This window comes from Diadema antillarum, unplaced genomic scaffold (assembly GCF_040938485.1).
Source record: "Diadema antillarum isolate AM-2024a unplaced genomic scaffold, OU_Dant_1.0 seq00000696_RagTag, whole genome shotgun sequence".
NCBI classification, from domain to species: Eukaryota; Metazoa; Echinodermata; class Echinoidea; order Diadematoida; family Diadematidae; genus Diadema; species Diadema antillarum.
Window position 1 is genome coordinate 2,800,002 of NW_027271601.1, and position 19,784 is coordinate 2,819,785.

Below are 19,784 nucleotides of genomic sequence, written 5' to 3' on the forward strand. Positions count from 1 at the left end.
TCAACATATCTGAAACTTTGAATTCAGTAAATTTCAGCCATGTCTTGGATCATTTTGTTGCATCGATTCTATACAAGGTAAACCCTCTCCTTTTCCTCTTTTTTTTCACTTGAAAGAACAACTTAAAATTCTGTCCTTTGCTTGAATTCTCTTTCAAATTCATAGGCTGAAGTCGTCACATTTTGCAAAAGAAGGGGGAAAATGGGCAAGTTTAAAGATATAAAAAGGTCAAGAGTTTTATCATGTTCATTGTCATAAAATGCACTATAAGGTGACAGATTGAGTCGATCTTTCAACTGTTAAATCAATGCTTAGTCACTACATGTTCTTTCCTGTTATTTTACAAAAGTAAATACTGATTTTCATATCATGTGCCTGAATGATGACTAAGTACGGCAACTATCTTTCCCTAGCTGTTAGTAGAAAGACTATACATGTACATATGTAGGTCTAATGAATGTTATATCTATATTCTAAGCTATCCATACGTAGAAAACCTTGTTTATAACACTGTACAAGGATGTAAAATGAGAGAAACTGAAAATATCAAGACAGCTAAATATATCCATATGATGGAATATAGGGCCTACAGCAGCATGAGTCTATAGTCAGGCTTTTGTTGATTTGATCATTTAACATAACCCTGAAAGAGCCTCCAGACGTGTATGACTGCTATGAGCATTTATATTCTAACGCTGCATGTAAGAGATAGGGATGTTCAATAAGCAATATAATGCAGTTCAACAAGGGAGGTGGCAAGAGAGTTCAAACCTACCCCATCTTAACAATGACAAAAAAAAAACCAAACATACATTGTATGTACACACACAGACACAAGCACACACATACACACACACGCACATGCACACACACACACACACACACACGCACATGCACACACACACACACACACACGCACACGCACACACAATGGCCTGTCTTTCCACCTCTCTGCAAGCACTAAATGGGGAGTCTATGATATCTACACCTAAACCCAACATCACTTCCCTGGTTACAGAGACTCCAACTCTCCCGCTTTCGACAGGATATCTCCAGCCGAAAGCCCATTTTTGCAAAATCTCCCGTTCTCCTGCCCTGGCTCTGTCTCCCGCTTGAAATGATTTCTTACTTAGTGTCATCATACATTGAAAAATAAGCCTGAGATAGCACAAGAGAGCATCTAGAACCATGGAGTTTCCAGGGCCGGTTAAGGGCCCTGGACCCCGGCCGCAAGGAGCTTCGTGCAAACACACAGATGGACAGACAGAAAGACACGCACACACACACACACACACACACACACACACATACATACACATAGCTACAATAATTTGGAAATAATCTTGCTTTCAGATAAATTGTCAGCACCATTCATTTGTGCATTTAAGGATACAGTGTAGATTGTACATGCTTGATTTGGTATAGATATGATTAACTTGTGTAATCAAAACAAGCATACATACACTCATGTACATTGCACATCTCTTTGCTAGTCTGGCAAATGTGTAATCATAATTATATGCTTTCATCCAAACACTTTATCAATCAGTGGGCAAAATGTTATGTGTCAGAAGTAAAGTTGATTAACAAAAAAAACATCCATACAAGACTTTACAGTTACCAATATACATTGTAATTAACCAAAACTTCCCACAAATGAAAGCAACAAGCAAGACTAGGAACAATGAGACAAATCATGAGACTCCTTATGAATTGAATTTACTTAGTTTTTACTGTATTTTACTCTTTTTTTTACATCCACAAAGAGGACAAGAGGACATCTCAAGAATGTCCAGACAATACATTTCAGTACTGAAATACACACAAAGAAGTCCCAGTAATGCAGTCAGTCTGTGCTATGCATTATGATGATATGTTGTACAGAAATGACAAAATATACAAGCAATATTGCTGATGTATTCAGTATGAGTAATTTTGCATACAGCTGTACATGATACATGTCAAACTAACCCATCTCTCAATTGCCTCCATATGCAGCCAAGGCGCAAGAAGTGCTAACCAATGGATTTCTCACACACTTTTGTGCCTAGTTGACAAGTGTCACAAATAATTCTGGATATCATGTGGGGAAAAAAACGCAGGTATAACTGTAAAAGGGATTGATGCATATTTCCTATGATATTTAATATATATATAAGTTACTTTAGTTGCTTACGATATGCAAACATTACAGTGACAGTACACATAACGCTTACTACAAGTATCTCTCTAGGTGTCTGTAAATTTTCCCAGTATAAATTAAACTGTAGTTTTAACAGACACTCCAAAATGAGACTATTGTTGTTTTAGTTTGTTTCCTTTTTGTGTTTCCCATAGATAGATTGGATGGCTCTGAGTTTTATTTAAAGTCTCAATTACGTGAAATGTCAGTAACAGCACCTGCCCACTGTGCAACAATGCACAGACAAATTAATCTGCAAGAGTATCATGATAAATGAAGTTCTGAGCAATAATTTAAATGAACTCGGCATTGTATACAGTCAATAACTGAAATGCTACACTGTGTATGCAATCATATTTTAAAATATACTGGCTTCACACAATAGAGAAAAAGAAATGAAAAAGTTTTCACTCACTTTAAAGGACAAGTTCACCTTCATAAACATAAGGATTGAGAGAATGCAACAATATTAGTAGAACACATCAGTGAAAATTTGAGGAAAATTGGACAATCGATGCAAAAGTTATGAATTTTTAAAATTTTTGTGTCGGAACCGCTGGATGAGGAGACTACTACAGCTTGTGAGTCATATGCGTACAACAGTATAAAGAAAATGTAAAGAAAATTCAACATATTTTCACTTTTTCGTATAATAAAAGAGCACTTGACTTGCCTCTTTCTAAAGGCACGGGGAATAATATTACCCATAACATATGTCGGTAACGAGTCAGGGGAATGTGTACTTTTTTCAAAAGATGAAATTTTGTGAAATTCTCTTTATATTTTCCTTATATTGTTGTACGCATGTGACATCTAAGTTATTCATACACTGCAGTAGTCTTCTCATCCAGCGGTTACTGCATAAAAACTTCAAAAATTCATAACTTTTGAACGGATTGTCCGATTTTCCTCAAACTTTCAATGATGTGTTCTTCTAATATTGCTACATTCTCTCAATCCTTATGTTTATGAAGGTGAACTTGTCCTTTAAAGAGCAATGCATACGGAATTTCAATCAGTCATAGTAAAGGTAAGACTTCCTGAGTCACGCTCTGCCATCAAGTACATGTACTGCAAGTACTGTACATAATTAAGTTATGTTTACAAGACTGGTAAGCCATTGGCAGAGGAACATCTTTGAAAATTCCTTGATATTTAAGGTTACTTTCATCAAATAATTGAAGATTCTACAAGTATGTGATTTATTCAAATTTATAGATGTGTATGCACTACATGTAGTAATTCCTACAAACATACCTAGAGGTTAGAGGATATGCATGCTGTACTGATGATAACAATGATAAGATGAGAAAATGTGCAGTATCGATAGGTTGACTCCTGCAAAGCTATTGTTTCTTCTTTAAAAATCTAGACACACACACAAAAAAAAAAGAGTTTCAGTTTAAAGGGATGGTACAGTATTGGTGGAGAGAAGAATTGGGCTTTTAACTTTTTTGTGAGACACCAAGAAAACACTTATGAAATGGTACAGAGCATACCATTTTAAGAGGATTTCAAAGTTTATTTGATGAAAATTGGGTTTGGAATGACTGAAACATCCCAAAACAAAGTAAAACAAAGCGATCATAATAAAATATGGGTCCCACACTTTATTTTGGATATCTCAGCCATTTCAACAACAAAAAAACAAAAAAAAGAATCATCAAATAAACGTTGAATTCCTCATAAAATTACATGCTCTTTCATATTTCATAAGAGGTTTCTCCTTATCTCACCAAAAAATGTTAGAAACCTGAAATTAGGTCTCAACCAAAACTATACGATCCTTTAAGTGGTAAGCAATGTGTGTTCAATCAGTATCATTCCTCAGTATTAATTCACATGAAATGTACATGTACATGCACCTATCTGCAAGTTGTAAGAAAATCATGCCTTCAAACTTTGACAATAAAATATAACTTTTCATTTATGCCAATTTTAGAAATCAAATGTCAGATCTCTTGTACTGCATACCAGACAAACATGTACAACTTTCACTCAAACAGTAGCGAAGAACATATATTCCTTTAAGAAGAAATAGATTGCAATATGCCTTGTAACTTCGGCATCTTTTCTCATGAGTCTGTGTTTGTTGTGCTAAAGCTTAACAAAAAATTAACAAACAAAAGCATTATATTGCACGTCTGAAGATGATGTATGCACTAGAAATCAAAAAGAGAGTATGTGTATTAAATTTGTTTAAAGAAATAAGAAATACCCTTTTGGTAAAACAACATGAAATAACAAAAACAATTTAGGAATAACATTTTAGTAAATTGTACAACTTCTTCATTTGTATTGGATATTCAAACATGCTTGGAAGGAGGACACCCAGTCTACACACAATACCAATCAAAACATCTTCTCACCAGAAAACATTGCATGCCCTGTTAAAATAGAGATTTGCTTTAGACTACGTTGATACACAATGTCTTAAATGCTTTACATACTTTCATAAAATCTATCGTACCATGATGACACACTTATTCAAATCTTTACATCTGACATGGCTGAAACTCCAGATGGAATGGCAAATCTCTGTAGTAAGTAGGAAGCATCTGTATCATCCTATCAGCGGAAATCTTCAACACTGAACATACCCTAGGAAGGAAATCAGATAGGATTGGTGATCAGTAATACAGAATTTTTTTATGAATTTTGTTGGATTTATCATAATTTTATTTACATGCATTGACATCAACAATCTATGCAAAGTAAAGTACAATGTAGAAACACATGGAGTGCTAATAAGAATTCATTACATTCAATCTGCACAATTGTTTACTTACATGTACCATAAAAACTTGTACTGCATACCCTGAATACGAAAAGATTAATGTGAATTTAGAATGAATTTTAAATTAAATCCCTGACAAATAAATTTATGCAATAAGACAAAATATGTGTATGCTAACATATGCCAGGATGGAAAACCAGGTAATAAGACTGAATTCATTACACATGCTACAATTGTAGTTGCTGATGCACTGCTGATGATGATGGCGCTATTAAGGCAGAACATGATCTGACTGCAATTGATAACCATTTTTTTATCTTTTATTTTTCAAAATCCAAGAAGGTGGAAATACATATAACACATAAAGCAATTTAGCAATTGGCACTTACCTTTGCTCTCCTTAGAATGGAATCCTTGCTAGGATCATAGGGGCTGTCTTTAGAAGGAATCTCTAGGACAGCTGGAACTGGTTCTGTGTGATTGTCAAGGAGATGGCGGATGTGCTCTGCTATGTTCTGGTTGATCAGAATAATGGCTATATCCATGCGAGCAATGAAAGCTCTGAAACATTCTTCGATTTCATGGACAGAAGTTTCTGCATGTGGTACGACAGAATTGGGAAATGAAAGATTAACCAGTCATATGCAGTGTACATTGTCATACTGTTCACACAATAAATGTTACTAAATAAAACAGGAAATTAAAAACAAAGTTAAGAGAATAACACACGTATGCTCTTTGCCAGAAGGAACATGGCTACATAGTGGTATTTGATGCTGTTATTCAGACCAAACAAAAGCAAAGTATCCAACGAAACGCATAGAAAAGTAAATTGAAGTACAGACTACAGTCAAATGTATATCAAATGATTGGACAAACTCAACCTGATGAAAATCTTTCGGCAAATGTAATATTTAAATTCAACATCCAAACAGCATTCTATTTACATGTACTTGGTCTTTCTACGACATTACCTTTTTCAACCACCATGAAATTGGGTTGCCGTTTATTGTTAATTTCACCAATTCCACCCAGTAGAAATCCTGTGCATGTGTCCTTGTAGAAGAGAGCAAGAGAAAAACACAAGAAATATGAACACAGGCAGTTTGTAAAAGTGCAAAACTTTGCAGACAAAACAAATACTAGCATAGTCTAACAGACAGGTTTAAAGTCAAAAGATCTTAATCAAGACCCCTTAATACCTTATGTTGACCTACCTAGATTCTAGTGTCTGGAAAGCAATATTGAAGGCAAGGGGTCAAGGACTCTTGTCAAGGTCGACGACAACAATCAACAAGACCAAGCAGATGTCAATATCTGTGGTGGCTATCCTATCCACCACTACCAGTGCAGTACTACTACTAGAACCTCCTAGTAAATTTTGAGTAAATTTAATAGCAGTATGGTACAGTTTACTAGTAGAATCTAGTGCAAATAGAAGTATAAGTAAATATGTTAGACTAGTGGTAATATCAAATGCAAATAAATTGGCATACTCGTGAAATAGGTCCCACCACTGCGTGTCCGTACTTATACTAAGGCGGCCCGCCTATTTATACTTGTGAATTCAGCCCCGTGTGGCGTTCATGGGTAGGTAAGCACGGCGGTGGGGCTTCCTTCCACAGTATAATACTCGTGCATGCGGCCCCACCAAACAGCGTTTACGCGAAATTGATACAGCGGTGGGGCCGATTTCCACAGCATAGCATCTTTCGTCCTCTCTTTCTTCTCGGAAGGACTCTCTAATGTCCTTCGACTAATCTAATGGCCAATTTAACCATAAATACAACCCTACCTAACCCTAAACCCTAACCCTAACCCTAGGACCAACCCTTGCTTGCTAACGCACGAGTGCACGCGCACTGCGGTGCGGTGGGGCATATTTCACGATTTTGCCAATAAATTTACTGCATTAATGTCATCAATCTGATTTGTTAAATGTTAGTTTAAGTTGGTTCAAATTTTATGTGAGTAGGTTACCTATCTAAATTTCACATGTATCTTGATGTATATTGCTAGACCTTCAATTTCAAAGTTTCTTATGTAGTTCTGTGCAATTTTGGTACAATTCGGTATGATGTATTGATATCTGGGCAGAAGGTGAATTCAATATGTTAACTAAATATTAAAATGCTAGTCCTCGCCTCGCCTACATACAAATGTCATAGATTCTGGGGGTGTGTATAAATTCAGACAAATGTATGGGACTATGATCGGTATAGGCCGTCTACTGCAGTAGGATAGCCTATTTCATCGCATTCAAAATATCTGGTTCTTGACAGATTTTCATTATCTTTATTACTTTAAGATAAGAGTGTTGGTACACTAGAATACTTACTTCATCACCTATAACAGCTACAAGTTTCCCTTTGGATAAATGAGCCATTTTCCCTCTATTCGTTCGCCCTCAACTCCGCACAGTCGGTCATGAGATCGAGATCACCTGCCAGAATCGAATCACAGTGCAGTATACACCGTAGTAATGTAGCTAGCTAGCTACAATTGTAGCGCTAGGACGCGTGAGGGAGGCGCGGCGGGTAGGATCCCGATGCTATGCTGGCTGTGGTAGACCATGGATGAAAGGATATGACTGAAATCACAAGTCGATGTGGACGATTCTATTGTAAAGTAGGGTAAAGGCTGGTACGTGTGGAGCAAATTCGCCGGAAAATAATAGTAATTAAAAAAAAAATGTTCTTGCCCATGTAGAGCCCTAGATCTATATGATAATCTTTAGGTCCACATCGATTTTTTATAAGATCATCAGACTGTGTCGAATGACTTTCTACATTCCAGTGTGTTTGATAACGATCATCATTTCGTAAAGACAACGTCAACGATAATCACCATCAGGTTGCTGGGTAAGCTGCAGCGAACTCACCCCCTACATGCTGGTCCTGTGCCCTCAATCCTCCCTCCCCATTATAGTTGGGTGGTCCCACTGCTCATCGGATATCGTCGGCCGGTGTTGGTTTCGTATCGTTGGTGTGCAACCCAATTTGTCAATGTGTCCGTAAGTACGAGATGTTTGTATTTTGGTCATTGATATACAGTCGCATGTCGAGCAGTTGTCCTGATTTAATGAAATAGTGTTGTACGTTTAAGTGGGCACGTAAACCGTATGGCGTAGAGCTCATAAGAAAAACCTGAATAAGACGAAACTGTCGAAGATTGGTTTGGTCAATTTACCATACGAAATATTAAACAAGTGGGACCGTGGAAATTGCAGTGGGTGGTGTGAAGTCTGCATGTGAGAAGCCGACCTGAGCTTGAGCTGCATGAGCTACATGGGCTGAGTGTTATGTCATAGGGTTTGTCATGAACTGTGTAGTGTGGATATGTATGTAGCTACAATGAAGTGGTGTTACTGGATGGAGATAGGTTGCAAAACTGACTACTGCGAAACTTGCTTTGTTGTATTTAAAATTTAAGTACTGGACACGTACTTTTTGATATGTGAAACAGCAAATGCAACTGCCAACTGATGCAGGATTTTTGTAAAGTTGTAGTTTTTGTTAGCTTTTTCTGTGAAATAGGAAAAAGAAAATAAAGATCACTTTAAAAAGAAATGCCCAATTATCTGATAAAAATAACATTCACTGGAAATGTTTCTGAAAGGTGTACATCTTTCAGAGAAGAGAAACGTGGAAAGCTCTCTTGTATGCTCAAAAATGTCTTGAGACAATTATGACATAATAAAAATGGATTTACTATAAACCCACAAAGACTTTATAAAGACCTGTGGCTGTGCATGGTCTTGATCTAGTAATAATAGGGGGTATCTATTCTTTGTCTCAATATTACTCTCTATGGGATGTCTTTGAGAAAAATGCTACATGTATGATAAGGCATTTAACTTCAATATCATATGTTAACCTGCCTTTAACCCATTTAGGACGGTTTGATTTTGCTACAACACGCATTTCCCATAGACACTTGCCCAAGTATACTCGGAACTCGCCCTCAATGGGTTAAAACTACTAACTTTTGTAATTCACCAAAGTGTTTGGGAAAATTAAGGAACTTTGCTACATGCAAATGTATGTTGAGTTGTATGGATTCATATTACCCTGATCATTACTTAATTGTTTGTGGCCAAAAGAATGTACGATATGTGATATATATGTGACCCTGCATCACAAAAGGGCAGATTCTGAAAGTGCAGACTCTAAGCTTTAAAATGATGTTGAACTCATTTCAAATGGACTCTTCTAACTTATCTAAATATTGGAAAGAAGGCACACACTCTGGAAAAGTGTGAACTGAGGAAAGAGATTCTGAAATGCAGGGTCTATTCAAGCTCTAAATCTTTACCAAGCCATGCTAGCTGCGTAATGAAAGCAACAAAAAGCAGGATGTAAACCACTCAGAGCAACAACAATGAAGGGATTATCAGATTAGGCTGAAATTGAGCAAGCTCTATCAACACATTCTGTCTATATGATTAATGCCAACTCTCAAAGCAGTAGCATTATCCTTTCAAATATTTTTAGAGTTCAAAGTGAAGAGTTTGCAAAGGATTTTCAAGGAATGAAAGGGGCCTCTGAGACATACTTGATCATACTACTCTCAAAAAAAAAAAAAAGTTGTAGAAAAACTGCTGAAAACACATTTTCCCATTCATTTTATGATCCTACTTATGCACACTTAGGAATAATGCAGAGGAAGAATAGTTCTTTCAGAATATATGAAAAAAAAATCAAGATTGACTTGGTTGACCCATTTCACCTTTTTTGACTTTTTGTTGGTTTTGTGATGCATGGTCATATATTGTACAATATTTCTGCTGGTTTTCTTAAGATTACTTGAAAACACTTGGAAAAACACCTTACAAACCAAGATTCTGCCAGTGACATCATCTGTCAATCATTGTTTTGAGTACCAATATGATTGAAATACGATAATGGAATGAAACTTTCCCTTTAGAGACTGAGCATAACTTGCATGTTTCCATGTTACTGATAGTATTAACAAAAGACTTTGCACAGAATATTGGTTTGGAAGGTTTTTGTGGGCGTATCCAAGTACTAGTGCATTTGCATGATATACTTCCTGTAAATGTAGGCTCATAATTGCATTTGACAACTGCCCCATATAAAATCGTATAGACTAATGGATTGGAACTAATAAATATCCATTTTAAGCAGAGATAATCGATTTGGCAATTCCTTTACATTTAGTTGTGCCCCACATTGTGTTCAAGAAATTGTAGTGATGCTATTGATAGCATTTCTTTAATACAAACTTGTACCTTTGCTGCAACCACTTCTGATTTATTGCATATAGGAGCACTGTAATACCAAGTGCTCATATGCAAGGAATTGTGATGGAGAAAGATTGCATAATATATGTCAAAAGTAATTTTCAAATGTTTTCTCCCACATAGGCATGATGATCTATTGTAGACATTGGCGACTATGAGTCTGATTGAAGGAATTGGGGATGAGGTCACAGTGCTGGTGACTGTGATTGTAGCCGTGGCAACAGTAGTGGCTGCCTGGTTCTCCACTTCAGTGCAGGAGCAACATTCCTACTGGCAGGATCGTCCAGGCTCAGTTGTCGACCCAGCGTCTGTTGTGGATCCCGAGTCATCAACTTCCGAATCGACTTATTCAGAAGAGGATGGGAGGGACACAGTTTCAGATACGCCCAGTAGCAGAGAGACACACAATGCTGTTGGTACTGGCGACGAACACAAGCGGGGCAATGAGACTGAAGTGCCAGCCAGTGAGGTGCCCCTTTCACAGAGCCACTCAAATAGAGAGAGTCAGGGTATGCCCTCTGGCAACTCAAAAGCTTGCTATAGTACTACAGCAGATAACAATTCCACAGGTAGGCAGGAGAACGAGCAAAATATAGCGAGTTCTGGCAGTCAATACTCAGGCTTTGACCCCTCTGAAGCCACTACAGAAAGTGATAACCAAGACTGCTGCACATCAGACCCTTTTTCTGGAGTGGATGCTTCAGATGGAGTCAGCATGCACCATGATCCACCAGAAGTGATTGTGCAGGAGAGAGTTGAAGATGTTCATGTCAGTGCAAGTGAGCAGTGTGTTCGCAAGAGGACTATTCCAGCAAGTACTGCCTCCCCGGCCATTGTTTCTGCAGAGGGGCCTGAAGGTGGGCAGGAACCATTGACAAATGAGTCAGAACACTCGAGTGAAAGTCAAAGTACCGGTAGCCGGTCAGAAACATTTTCACAAGCTGAAACTGGAGCTACTGGGTCATCACAGAGAATAAGGGACCAATCTGCAAGTGGAGTTATTTCAATCAAATTGAAATTTCTCGATGAAACTGACAGGATGGTATCAACAAATATGGATGACACACTGGGCAATTTCAGAAGGTATTCAGACCAAGTTTCATAGTTGTGCTAATTTGTAGACATTGTGGATGACGTGAAGATAAAATTTGAATAACAAATGGAAGTGTGCCAAAATATGATTGTATGTCTTTTGTATCTGTCACAATGGTGCACCATCATTTTCAGTATGAGAACTGTGTATGCATTCATACATCATTTTCAAGAGAGAATGTACCGGGACAAAATACTTGGGGTCCTCAGTCTTTGCTGTTTAATTGCCGTCATTTTTATGCTTCCATCACGGAGTGTTGCAAGAGGCATTACCCAGTGTGTCTTCAGGTTGTCTTCTATCCATAATCAATTTTGTGGACAATGAAACTAATTACTGTTTGAGGTGTCCAATTAAAACTTGGCATATGGATGTGTAGATGAATGGAAGAAACTACATCTATAAACTTGTGGATGTACAGTTTCTATGTTAAAGTTTATTGGTGAAGGTCAAATTCTGATATATCACTCTTTCCCAAATATCTCTGGAAGTATTTTCATGAAACTTAGTGCATACATGTGCACTGTTTTACCAGATGAAGATTCTCCAGAAAAAGATGTAGGCCATGGGGTCAAAGGTCAAATGAAAATGAAAAATGTAACTTTTTTCTCACCATAGTGATATTTTATTAGTCTTGTTTTTTTCTTCCTCACTACAAGACCAAATTGAATGGAGGCAAGGGTGCTACATATACAAGGCTATTAGCAAGTATTTGCTGACAGAAGTGCCAAGTGCATTTGCCCATGTGACCCATAAAATGAAAAGTTCATCCAATTATGCTGCTTAATGCCGTAGCGTAGCTGTTCTTTAAAGATATTCAGTATAAGAGAAAGAAATTTGCCATAGGCAATTTGAAACAGCTTCCTATGCAAAACATTAATCAAACAGTTAAGGATTGATTGAGGGCATACCTCATGGGAGAATACTTCGTTGCGACTGCTGCAACTGATCAGTCACTGTGACTTATGTGACTCGAATGACAAAAGAATGGCTTGTACTCTCACCAAGAAGGCGAGTCCACAGCAACTTCAGAGACCTCTCCAAATTAGGTGATAATTTATTCATCTTAAAGTCACAAAGACATCTCAGCGACGCCTTCGGTACACAGGTGCGTCTCCACATCTTGGAGACTGACCTTGCCAATGAATTAGTCTCCACGACTGAAAGGAGATGTCGCAACAACTAGCTGAAGACTGGAAAGAGTCTTCAGAAAAATGGAATATGTTTGATTCTCTCACAACTACCTAGTGACTCGGCTACGGGTACTCCAGGAGACATTATGGAGACATCACAGAGACGTCTCCATGACCACTCCGTGACCAGGGAGACTCGAGTCCCCATCAGGTCACCAACTAGTCTCCAGCCCAGTGAGATTCTCACATTAATCACTTCAGAGATAATTTTGATGACTGTACATGTAGCTTTTGATGCTCAGCAAGAAAGTTTTAAAAGATTGATCTATGGTTCACTAGTCATATCTCACTACTGGAGTGATTCTACTATATTTTCATACAGCACCATCAGATGTATAAGATTTGTTTTGTTTCGTTGTTTTATCTTCTGCAATTAAAGGGAAACTTTTGCAGCTGAGATACGAGCTGGGAAGACTGTGCGGCTAATATCAAATGGGCAGCTGCTAACAGACGACAGCCGAACCCTTGCCACCTACGGCATCACTAACCAGCACGTCATTCACTGCCAGGTGTCACAGGCTGGTACCGGGCAGGGGCACCACAGGCGCCTTCCATCAGACGCAGGGGGCGGGGAGCACGACTTGGGCCGGTACATGGTGCCACTCTTCGCCTGCATCCTGGCCTTTGTGTGGTACCTCCGGTTCCAGTACCGCTTCATGTTCAATGCCACCTCCACGTTGTCACTGACGGCCGTCACGGTTGTATTCCTACTGGCGTTACTGGCTGCATGGCGGGCGTGAGATGCTCCTCTAAGCTGCAGCTACTTGTATTCACCCCTTACGTGCACTGGATTTATGAAACTTACCTCCATTGACACTCCACATCATACTGGTAACTCATGAGTAAATACGTGAGCTCATGCTTTTCATTAATACCGAGGTACAGCTGATTGCAAATATATGGTATATCAATGTGTCTCTCCTCTTGCTAATCAATACCGGTATTAAAGCAATGGACACATGTACGATACACTGAAATTATATTACATTGTTTTCTTGCATTCTAAATGGGATATGTGTGATCTCCAATTATCAATATACAATATGACATTACTACAAATCTGCATCTAATGTGAAATATTATTCCATTTAAAATGCATCATGTAGCATCCACCAACAACTTTCAAACATTGTAAGCTTGTAGCACACTAGGTATGCTGTCAGCCCGTTGAGAAAACAAAAGTAAATCATAGGTTATTGTTAATTGCCATTACATTGCTGCAAGGCAATTTGATCTGAAAAATGTCATGTTTTGCTGTGCCCCTCTAATGTAATAAAGGTAGTTCAGATGATCCCCCTAAATTTTAGTAGTGATCTGGAAATTTTTATGGATATTATGAAGGATTTTCAATATTTTGGCTGGTAGGGTCAATGAAATCTGGAGTTCAGGCTGTGCATTTTTTAGGTTTTCATACGTGCACTAAAGTGCGTGCTCTAGTTTCTGCTAGGGCAAGGCACGCCCCGCAGCTGAGGGTTTATGATGTAACAAAGGCTTCTATATTGGGAAATCGGCTGATTTTTCAGCATTCATACATATGGGTAGAAATCACTGATCTCTGTGGAAGAGCAAGATCATCGGTGGAAAGTAGCTGCTTGGCGGAGGTCTGCGTTCTCGGAGTGCTTTTCTCATTTGAAATGCACACTATAATGTGAGAGCAATAGATTGATGTAAATCTTTGCAAATATCGCACACCACATTGTTGCCATCCAAACTAATGGCACAGTAAAGTTTACTGGAATAAATACACCAAGATATTCTGTCCACACATCTTGTCTGTTGTCTTAGACAAAGTTGGTGAGCTTGTGCAACCTTTTTGAATTTCCATTGGTCTACATACATATCGTAATCCAGAATATGCAGGAATTTGTGTGATAAAGCTGTCTTATTGTCTCAAAATGCATGCTTCTTTGCAAAGATTTTGGAGCTTAGGTATTTGTTCCAAGTTCATAGTGTCACTGCCGAGTTTGGGTATTTGTTCCAAGTTCATTGTGTCACTGTCGGCAAACGGGGATAGCGTGGTGGTAGTGTCGCTGCCCATGAAGCAGTTATGACAGGTTGGTATCCCACAGGTTCCTTTTTTCCGACATGTTTGTTTAATTATAGATAAGCAATTGCGATCTTACAAATTTCATTAGTAGAGATAGACAAAATTGAAGAAAAACTCACACCTCGACCTTCACCTCTCGGCTTAATAATCTTTTACTTTCAAAGATTTTCTTTCAGAGCTTTATTTGAACATAATCACGCTGTGTCTCTCTCTTCCTGTTGTGAATCAAGCAGGATGATTGAATTTGTAGTATGTTTTCTCTTGTTTACAATTCTCTTTCATTTTGGGGTGTTTTGCCCTAAAAAGGAAAACAGTCATTACTATTGTGGGTAAAACATTTATTTATCAGAGGTTGCTGTTCCATATTGTCTGGATGACTAAGTGCTTCACACATGTAGGACAAGGCTGTAAGCCTCCATGATTTTAATGAGGGGCAGTACGAGCAGTATTTCAACTTTGACAGCTCATTCTCTTCAGAAATTGTCCGGTGCACACTTGCAGAGACTCCAACCCAAAGCACCTTCTGATCTGGAGATTCTCCCGCCTGAAACCCCTAGCAAACGGGAGACTCCAAGTTGATGTGTACGAAGCGCGAAGTTCCTAGATTTCTAGATGCTCTCTGGTGCTATCTAAGGCTTATTTTTTCAACATACGATAGCAATAAGTAAGAAATCCTTTCCAACGGGAGACACAGAGCCAGGACGGGAGAAATTTAATCTCAAGTGGAAGAACGGGAGATTTTGCAAAAATGGGTTTTCGGTGGGAGATCTCCCGTCGAAAATGGGAGAGTTGGAGTCTCTGCACTTGGTTTGCTTTTTTTTTTTTTCATTTTCATTTTCATTTTCATGTTTTGTGCATTAGTATGGAACAAAAAAGTCTGAATTGCCTACAGGTTGCCAGCTGTGGTACATCATACATGAACTGTATCTCCAGCCAGTGTTTTCTGTCTTGTCCATGTGTTTTGGTGCTATAGAGCCAGCATGGCAGAAGGGAAATACATGGTAGTGATGAACATGCTGATTCTAACGATAACAGTGATGATGATGGGGACAGTGATGATGATGATGGAAGTGTCAATGGTAACGATTGTGGTTGTGCCAATGGCTTGTGTTGATGGTAATAGTGATGGTGATGGTTACAACGACAATGGTGATAGAGAGATGGTAGTAATGGTGTTGGTGGTGATGGTGATGTTGATGATGGTGATGACAGTCGTGGCGATGTGAAATAGTGGCCATGCTTAACTGCCAATCACTTACTCTTCAGCAATGTAGCATACTGTAAAGCAAGAAATTTTCATGGCATGAAATTTATGTGAATTGGAGCTGATGGCCTTTTTTTGCGGCATGAAATTTTCACAAATTGCCACTGGCATTCAGTTCACATACAGAAGACAAGAACTTCTGTGTGCACCCCAATTTCACAAATCTTGGCTTGTGAAATTCAGGAAATTAAAATGCATGCAAAAATTTCTGGTTTTGCAGTAATTGTAAAGAACAGTTAATGTTCAGTACTCATGAAAAGGACCCACAATTGCATCAGAAAGGACATTTTGTGATGAGTAACATACTTCACATGATGACGGTGGTATACATGATGTCTCTGTATGTGGTACAGACAGATTTGGGCGCTTATTTCATACCAAGTCATAGCAGTTGGAAGCCTTAGTATAGCTTTGGCACTGATTTTGTGTTACAGTATTGATTACTAGTTATTTCGATACAAATGTAATACATTTTCTCAAGTTACAAATATGTAAGTGACCTGGGAAGAAACAGATTTTATTTGACATGGTCACCTCTTGAAATTGTTTTACTGCAGAATATACAAAGTGATAGATCCTGCCCTCATTCTTGTACAATGGAAAGTGTACCATACTTCTGTATCAGTTGGAGTCTAGTGTACTTCATATGTCACATCTTTAATTTCCTTAAGATTTAGTTGCACATGTTATATGTGATGTGAATTTTTAATGTTAGGAGTGTATTAGCAAAATAACTTTGGATTGGAGTGTATTGAAACATGAATTATCTTTGGAACTGTGCAATAATCATTGGTCATTGATAGCCATGAAAATGAAAAAAAGTTTTACTGCTGTTATCATTTGTTTTGTTCTTTACTCATCAAACCTGAGTACTTCAGTCCACTTGCAGTGACCCTGTTTGTTTCACATTTATATATAGTGTATGTATGTATGTTACTGATCTATGCCATTCCATTAGGACAAATTATTGATATATTGATGAAAACACTCTTTCGGGGCTGGCTGTTAAACAAGAATTCTGAGTTCAAGTTTCAAGCAATGAAAGGAAATGAGCAGAAGCAAGTGTGAGAGGTAGAGATGAGTAGATAGATAGGTACATATAAAAAGTTATGTCGGATAAGTAAAATCTGTATTTGAAAGATAGATTGATAGATAGATAGATAGATTGATAGGTAGGTAGATGGATGCATTTAGGTATATTAAACAGACAAGTACTGATGTACATAATAGCGATAATTTTTTTTTTTTTTTTTTTAACTGTGCAGAAGAATAACTGGGATTTACTTGTATAAGACTACAATAATTGCGAGTCTTGGTGATAGAACTTCTGAATAGTATTTATTGAATTGCTTAGGCAGCAAAACTGAAAAATCATGACACACCTTATCAGGTGTTGTGTGTGATATGCAATGATGATTGTGATTATAGTTGTCAGAGAAATGTAGTTAATGTGGCCAAAATTAGCTACTGGGTTTTATTAATGTGCAGTCTGTCAGGCCTGTTTATGTTTGTTTGTTTTTTAGTTGATGTATTTATAACTGCCCCTTTGAGGATATGCATGTCACAAAGCTTTGCTTGTGTTTTCACCAATTATTTAGAGGGAGTATCAAACTAGAATGGGTATAAATCCAGAGACTCCAACTCTCCCGTTTTCGACGGGAGATCTCCCGCCGAAAACCCATTTTTGCAAAATCTCCCGTTCTCCCGTTTGAGATTTAATTTCTCCCGCCCTGGCTCTTTGTCTCCCGTTGGAAGGGATTTCTTACTTATTTCCATCGTATGTTGAAAAAATAAGCCTCAGATAGCACAAGAGAGCATCTAGAACCCTAGGAACTTCGCGCTTCGCACATATCAAGTTGGAGTCTCCCGTTTGCTAGGGGTTTCAGGCGGGAGAATCTCCAGATCAGAAGGTGCTTTGGGTTGGAGTCTCTGTAAATCAAAGCTTGGAATACAGATTGTTTTTAAATGAAGGACAAGAGAAGATGGGGGTGGGGAGCAAGCCGATCAGAAGCTTATCTTGTTTTATAGGTACACGTTGTATACTTCTTTGTCCTGGTGTCAGGGCAAAGTTTGACAAATATTTGTAACTTTGGTTGACTTGTGGGCTACACAAAATCTAATGGTATATACAGGTTGATGGCTTAAACTGAAAGCTCACGATTCCAGTTTGTAGTTGTAGTTTTTGTTCTAGGCATTAATTTTGATTTGCATGTCCTTATTTTGTTGCTATAAACTCTTACATGGGAATACGCTCTTGCCACCCAAACGACATGGTAAATTGGCACCTCGTCTACAACCACCCTGTCCACTGTCCACCTAGTCTAATGCCATCTTGTCTAAACTCACTTCGTCTACTACCAACTCGTCTACCAACCATTTTGTCTATATGCCAATTAGTCTAATTGTCATTTCGTCTACTAGCCATTTTATCTAATGTCCAATTTGTCTAAGTCACATTTCGTCTATAAATAAACACCCATTATGTCTATTGACCATTTCGTCTATTAATCATAAGGTCTATGAATAAAATAGTCTACAGCTCATTTTGTCTGATAGCCAATTGGTCTACAACTCATTGTCTAATAGTCAATTAGTCTAATAACCAGTCAGTCTACTCCCAACTGGTCTACTGCCAACTGGTCTACTCCCAATTGGTCTAATCCCAACTGGTCTACACCCAATTGGTCTACTCCCAACTAGTCTACACCCAACTGGTCTACACCCAACTCGTCTACTGCCAACTCATCTACTGCCAACTCGTCTACTGCCAACTAGTCTACTGCCAACTGGTCTACTACTAGTTATAGTTTTTTTTTTTTTGTTATTTAAAGTCTACTTCATCCAGTTTCTTTTTTCCCAGTGAAATAGGTTGAACACTCTTGGTGCCCCATTTGGTTTAAATTTTTATGTTCTAATTATGACAATTTTTTAGGAAAAAAAGATAATGTCACAGTGTGAAAAACTTGCTGTGTTATTTTTGTGGTGGATGTGTAATTTAACTAGTGTACCAAATGCAATGAAAATCAAATTACACTTGTACTCGATAATTCCTCATTCGGGATCCCGCCAAGATCGCTGCATGCATGCGCACGGAGGTACGGGTGGACTGGGGTGGTCGGTCAAAATGTAATTCTGTTTCGTATGACTGACAATTCGTTTGTGATGGAGGATTGTAACTGAGCTAGTTTATCATTATTTAGTTATTTTACGGCCAGAATGTAGACTGGATAGTCATGTCTCACCATTGATTAGTATGTCTTTATATTCAGCATACTGCGGAATAATTAACAACTAAAATAGTCTAATATTGATTTTTGTGCTAATCAAGGGCAGGGTTTAATATGAATAATTCATGACAGTGAGACGGACTGGACACTAGACAAAGTGGTATATTCAGTATTAGCATGACCAGATGGAAATGATCAGTTTGGGTAAATTGTTGAGAGTAAAACTATATCAGTTGGGAGTACACCAATTGGGTAAAGACGAGTATAGACCAATTGGGAGTAGACAATTTGGGAGTAGACCAACTGGGATTAGACCAATTGGGAGTAGACCAGTTGGGAGTAGACCAATTGGGAGTAGACCAGTTGGGAGTAGACCAATTGGGAGTAGATGAGTTGGGAGTAGACCAGATGGGTATAGACCATATTGGGTATGGACAAACTAAGGGTTGGACGATATGATAACTAGACAAAGTGAATGTAGACTAAATGACTTGTAGACGAGGTGGGAGTAGACTAACTAGTAGTAGACAAAATAGATATTAGACGACATGGCAAATAGACATTGTGAGTGTAGACGATTTGGCTATTAGATCAATTGTTTTGTAGACGAAATGCTCCTTAGACGAGTTGGGTATTAGACAGTATGGGTAGTGGGCAAAGTGACTACAGTATTAGACAATATGGGTACTGGACGAAACGAGTTGTAGACCAAATGGGTATTAGATGAATCAGTAATAGACGATATGCCAGTAGACCAATTGGAAAATAGACATAGTGGCTG

At 38.2% G+C, this 19,784-nt stretch overlaps 2 protein-coding genes across 2 annotated transcripts; one reads left to right on the plus strand and one right to left on the minus strand.

The window, feature by feature from the left end:
* Positions 1-3,896: 3,896 nt before the first annotated feature.
* Positions 3,897-7,364, minus strand: LOC139737615 (V-type proton ATPase subunit F-like). Its single transcript, XM_071648295.1, has 4 exons — positions 7,258-7,364; positions 5,894-5,975; positions 5,309-5,514; positions 3,897-4,783 (listed from the first exon to the last, which is right to left on the minus strand). The coding sequence occupies exons 1-4, from the start codon at positions 7,303-7,305 to the stop codon at positions 4,754-4,756; spliced, it is 366 nt and encodes a 121-aa protein (XP_071504396.1). The 5' UTR covers positions 7,306-7,364; the 3' UTR covers positions 3,897-4,753.
* Positions 7,365-10,336: 2,972 nt separating this feature from the next.
* On the plus strand, positions 10,337-13,233 carry LOC139737616 (uncharacterized). Its single transcript, XM_071648296.1, has 2 exons — positions 10,337-11,265; positions 12,845-13,233. Exons 1-2 carry the CDS (start codon positions 10,337-10,339, stop codon positions 13,203-13,205), a joined length of 1,290 nt encoding a protein of 429 aa, XP_071504397.1. The 3' UTR covers positions 13,206-13,233.
* Positions 13,234-19,784: the final 6,551 nt, after the last annotated feature.

Bases quoted from the DNA above. Each gene is read 5' to 3' on its own strand.
- LOC139737615 (XM_071648295.1), bottom strand. From the start codon at position 7,305: ATGGCTCATTTATCCAAAGGGAAACTTGTAGCTGTTATAGGTGATGAA. The intron at 5,976-7,257 runs GTAAGTATTCTA...CTCTTCTACAAG, and splicing joins TAGCTGTTATAGGTGATGAA to GACACATGCACAGGATTTCT. The intron at 5,515-5,893 runs GTAATGTCGTAG...TACCACATGCAG, and splicing joins TTTCATGGTGGTTGAAAAAG to AAACTTCTGTCCATGAAATC.
- LOC139737616 (XM_071648296.1), top strand. From the start codon at position 10,337: ATGAGTCTGATTGAAGGAATTGGGGATGAGGTCACAGTGCTGGTGACT. The intron at 11,266-12,844 runs GTATTCAGACCA...CTGCAATTAAAG, and splicing joins ACACTGGGCAATTTCAGAAG to GGAAACTTTTGCAGCTGAGA.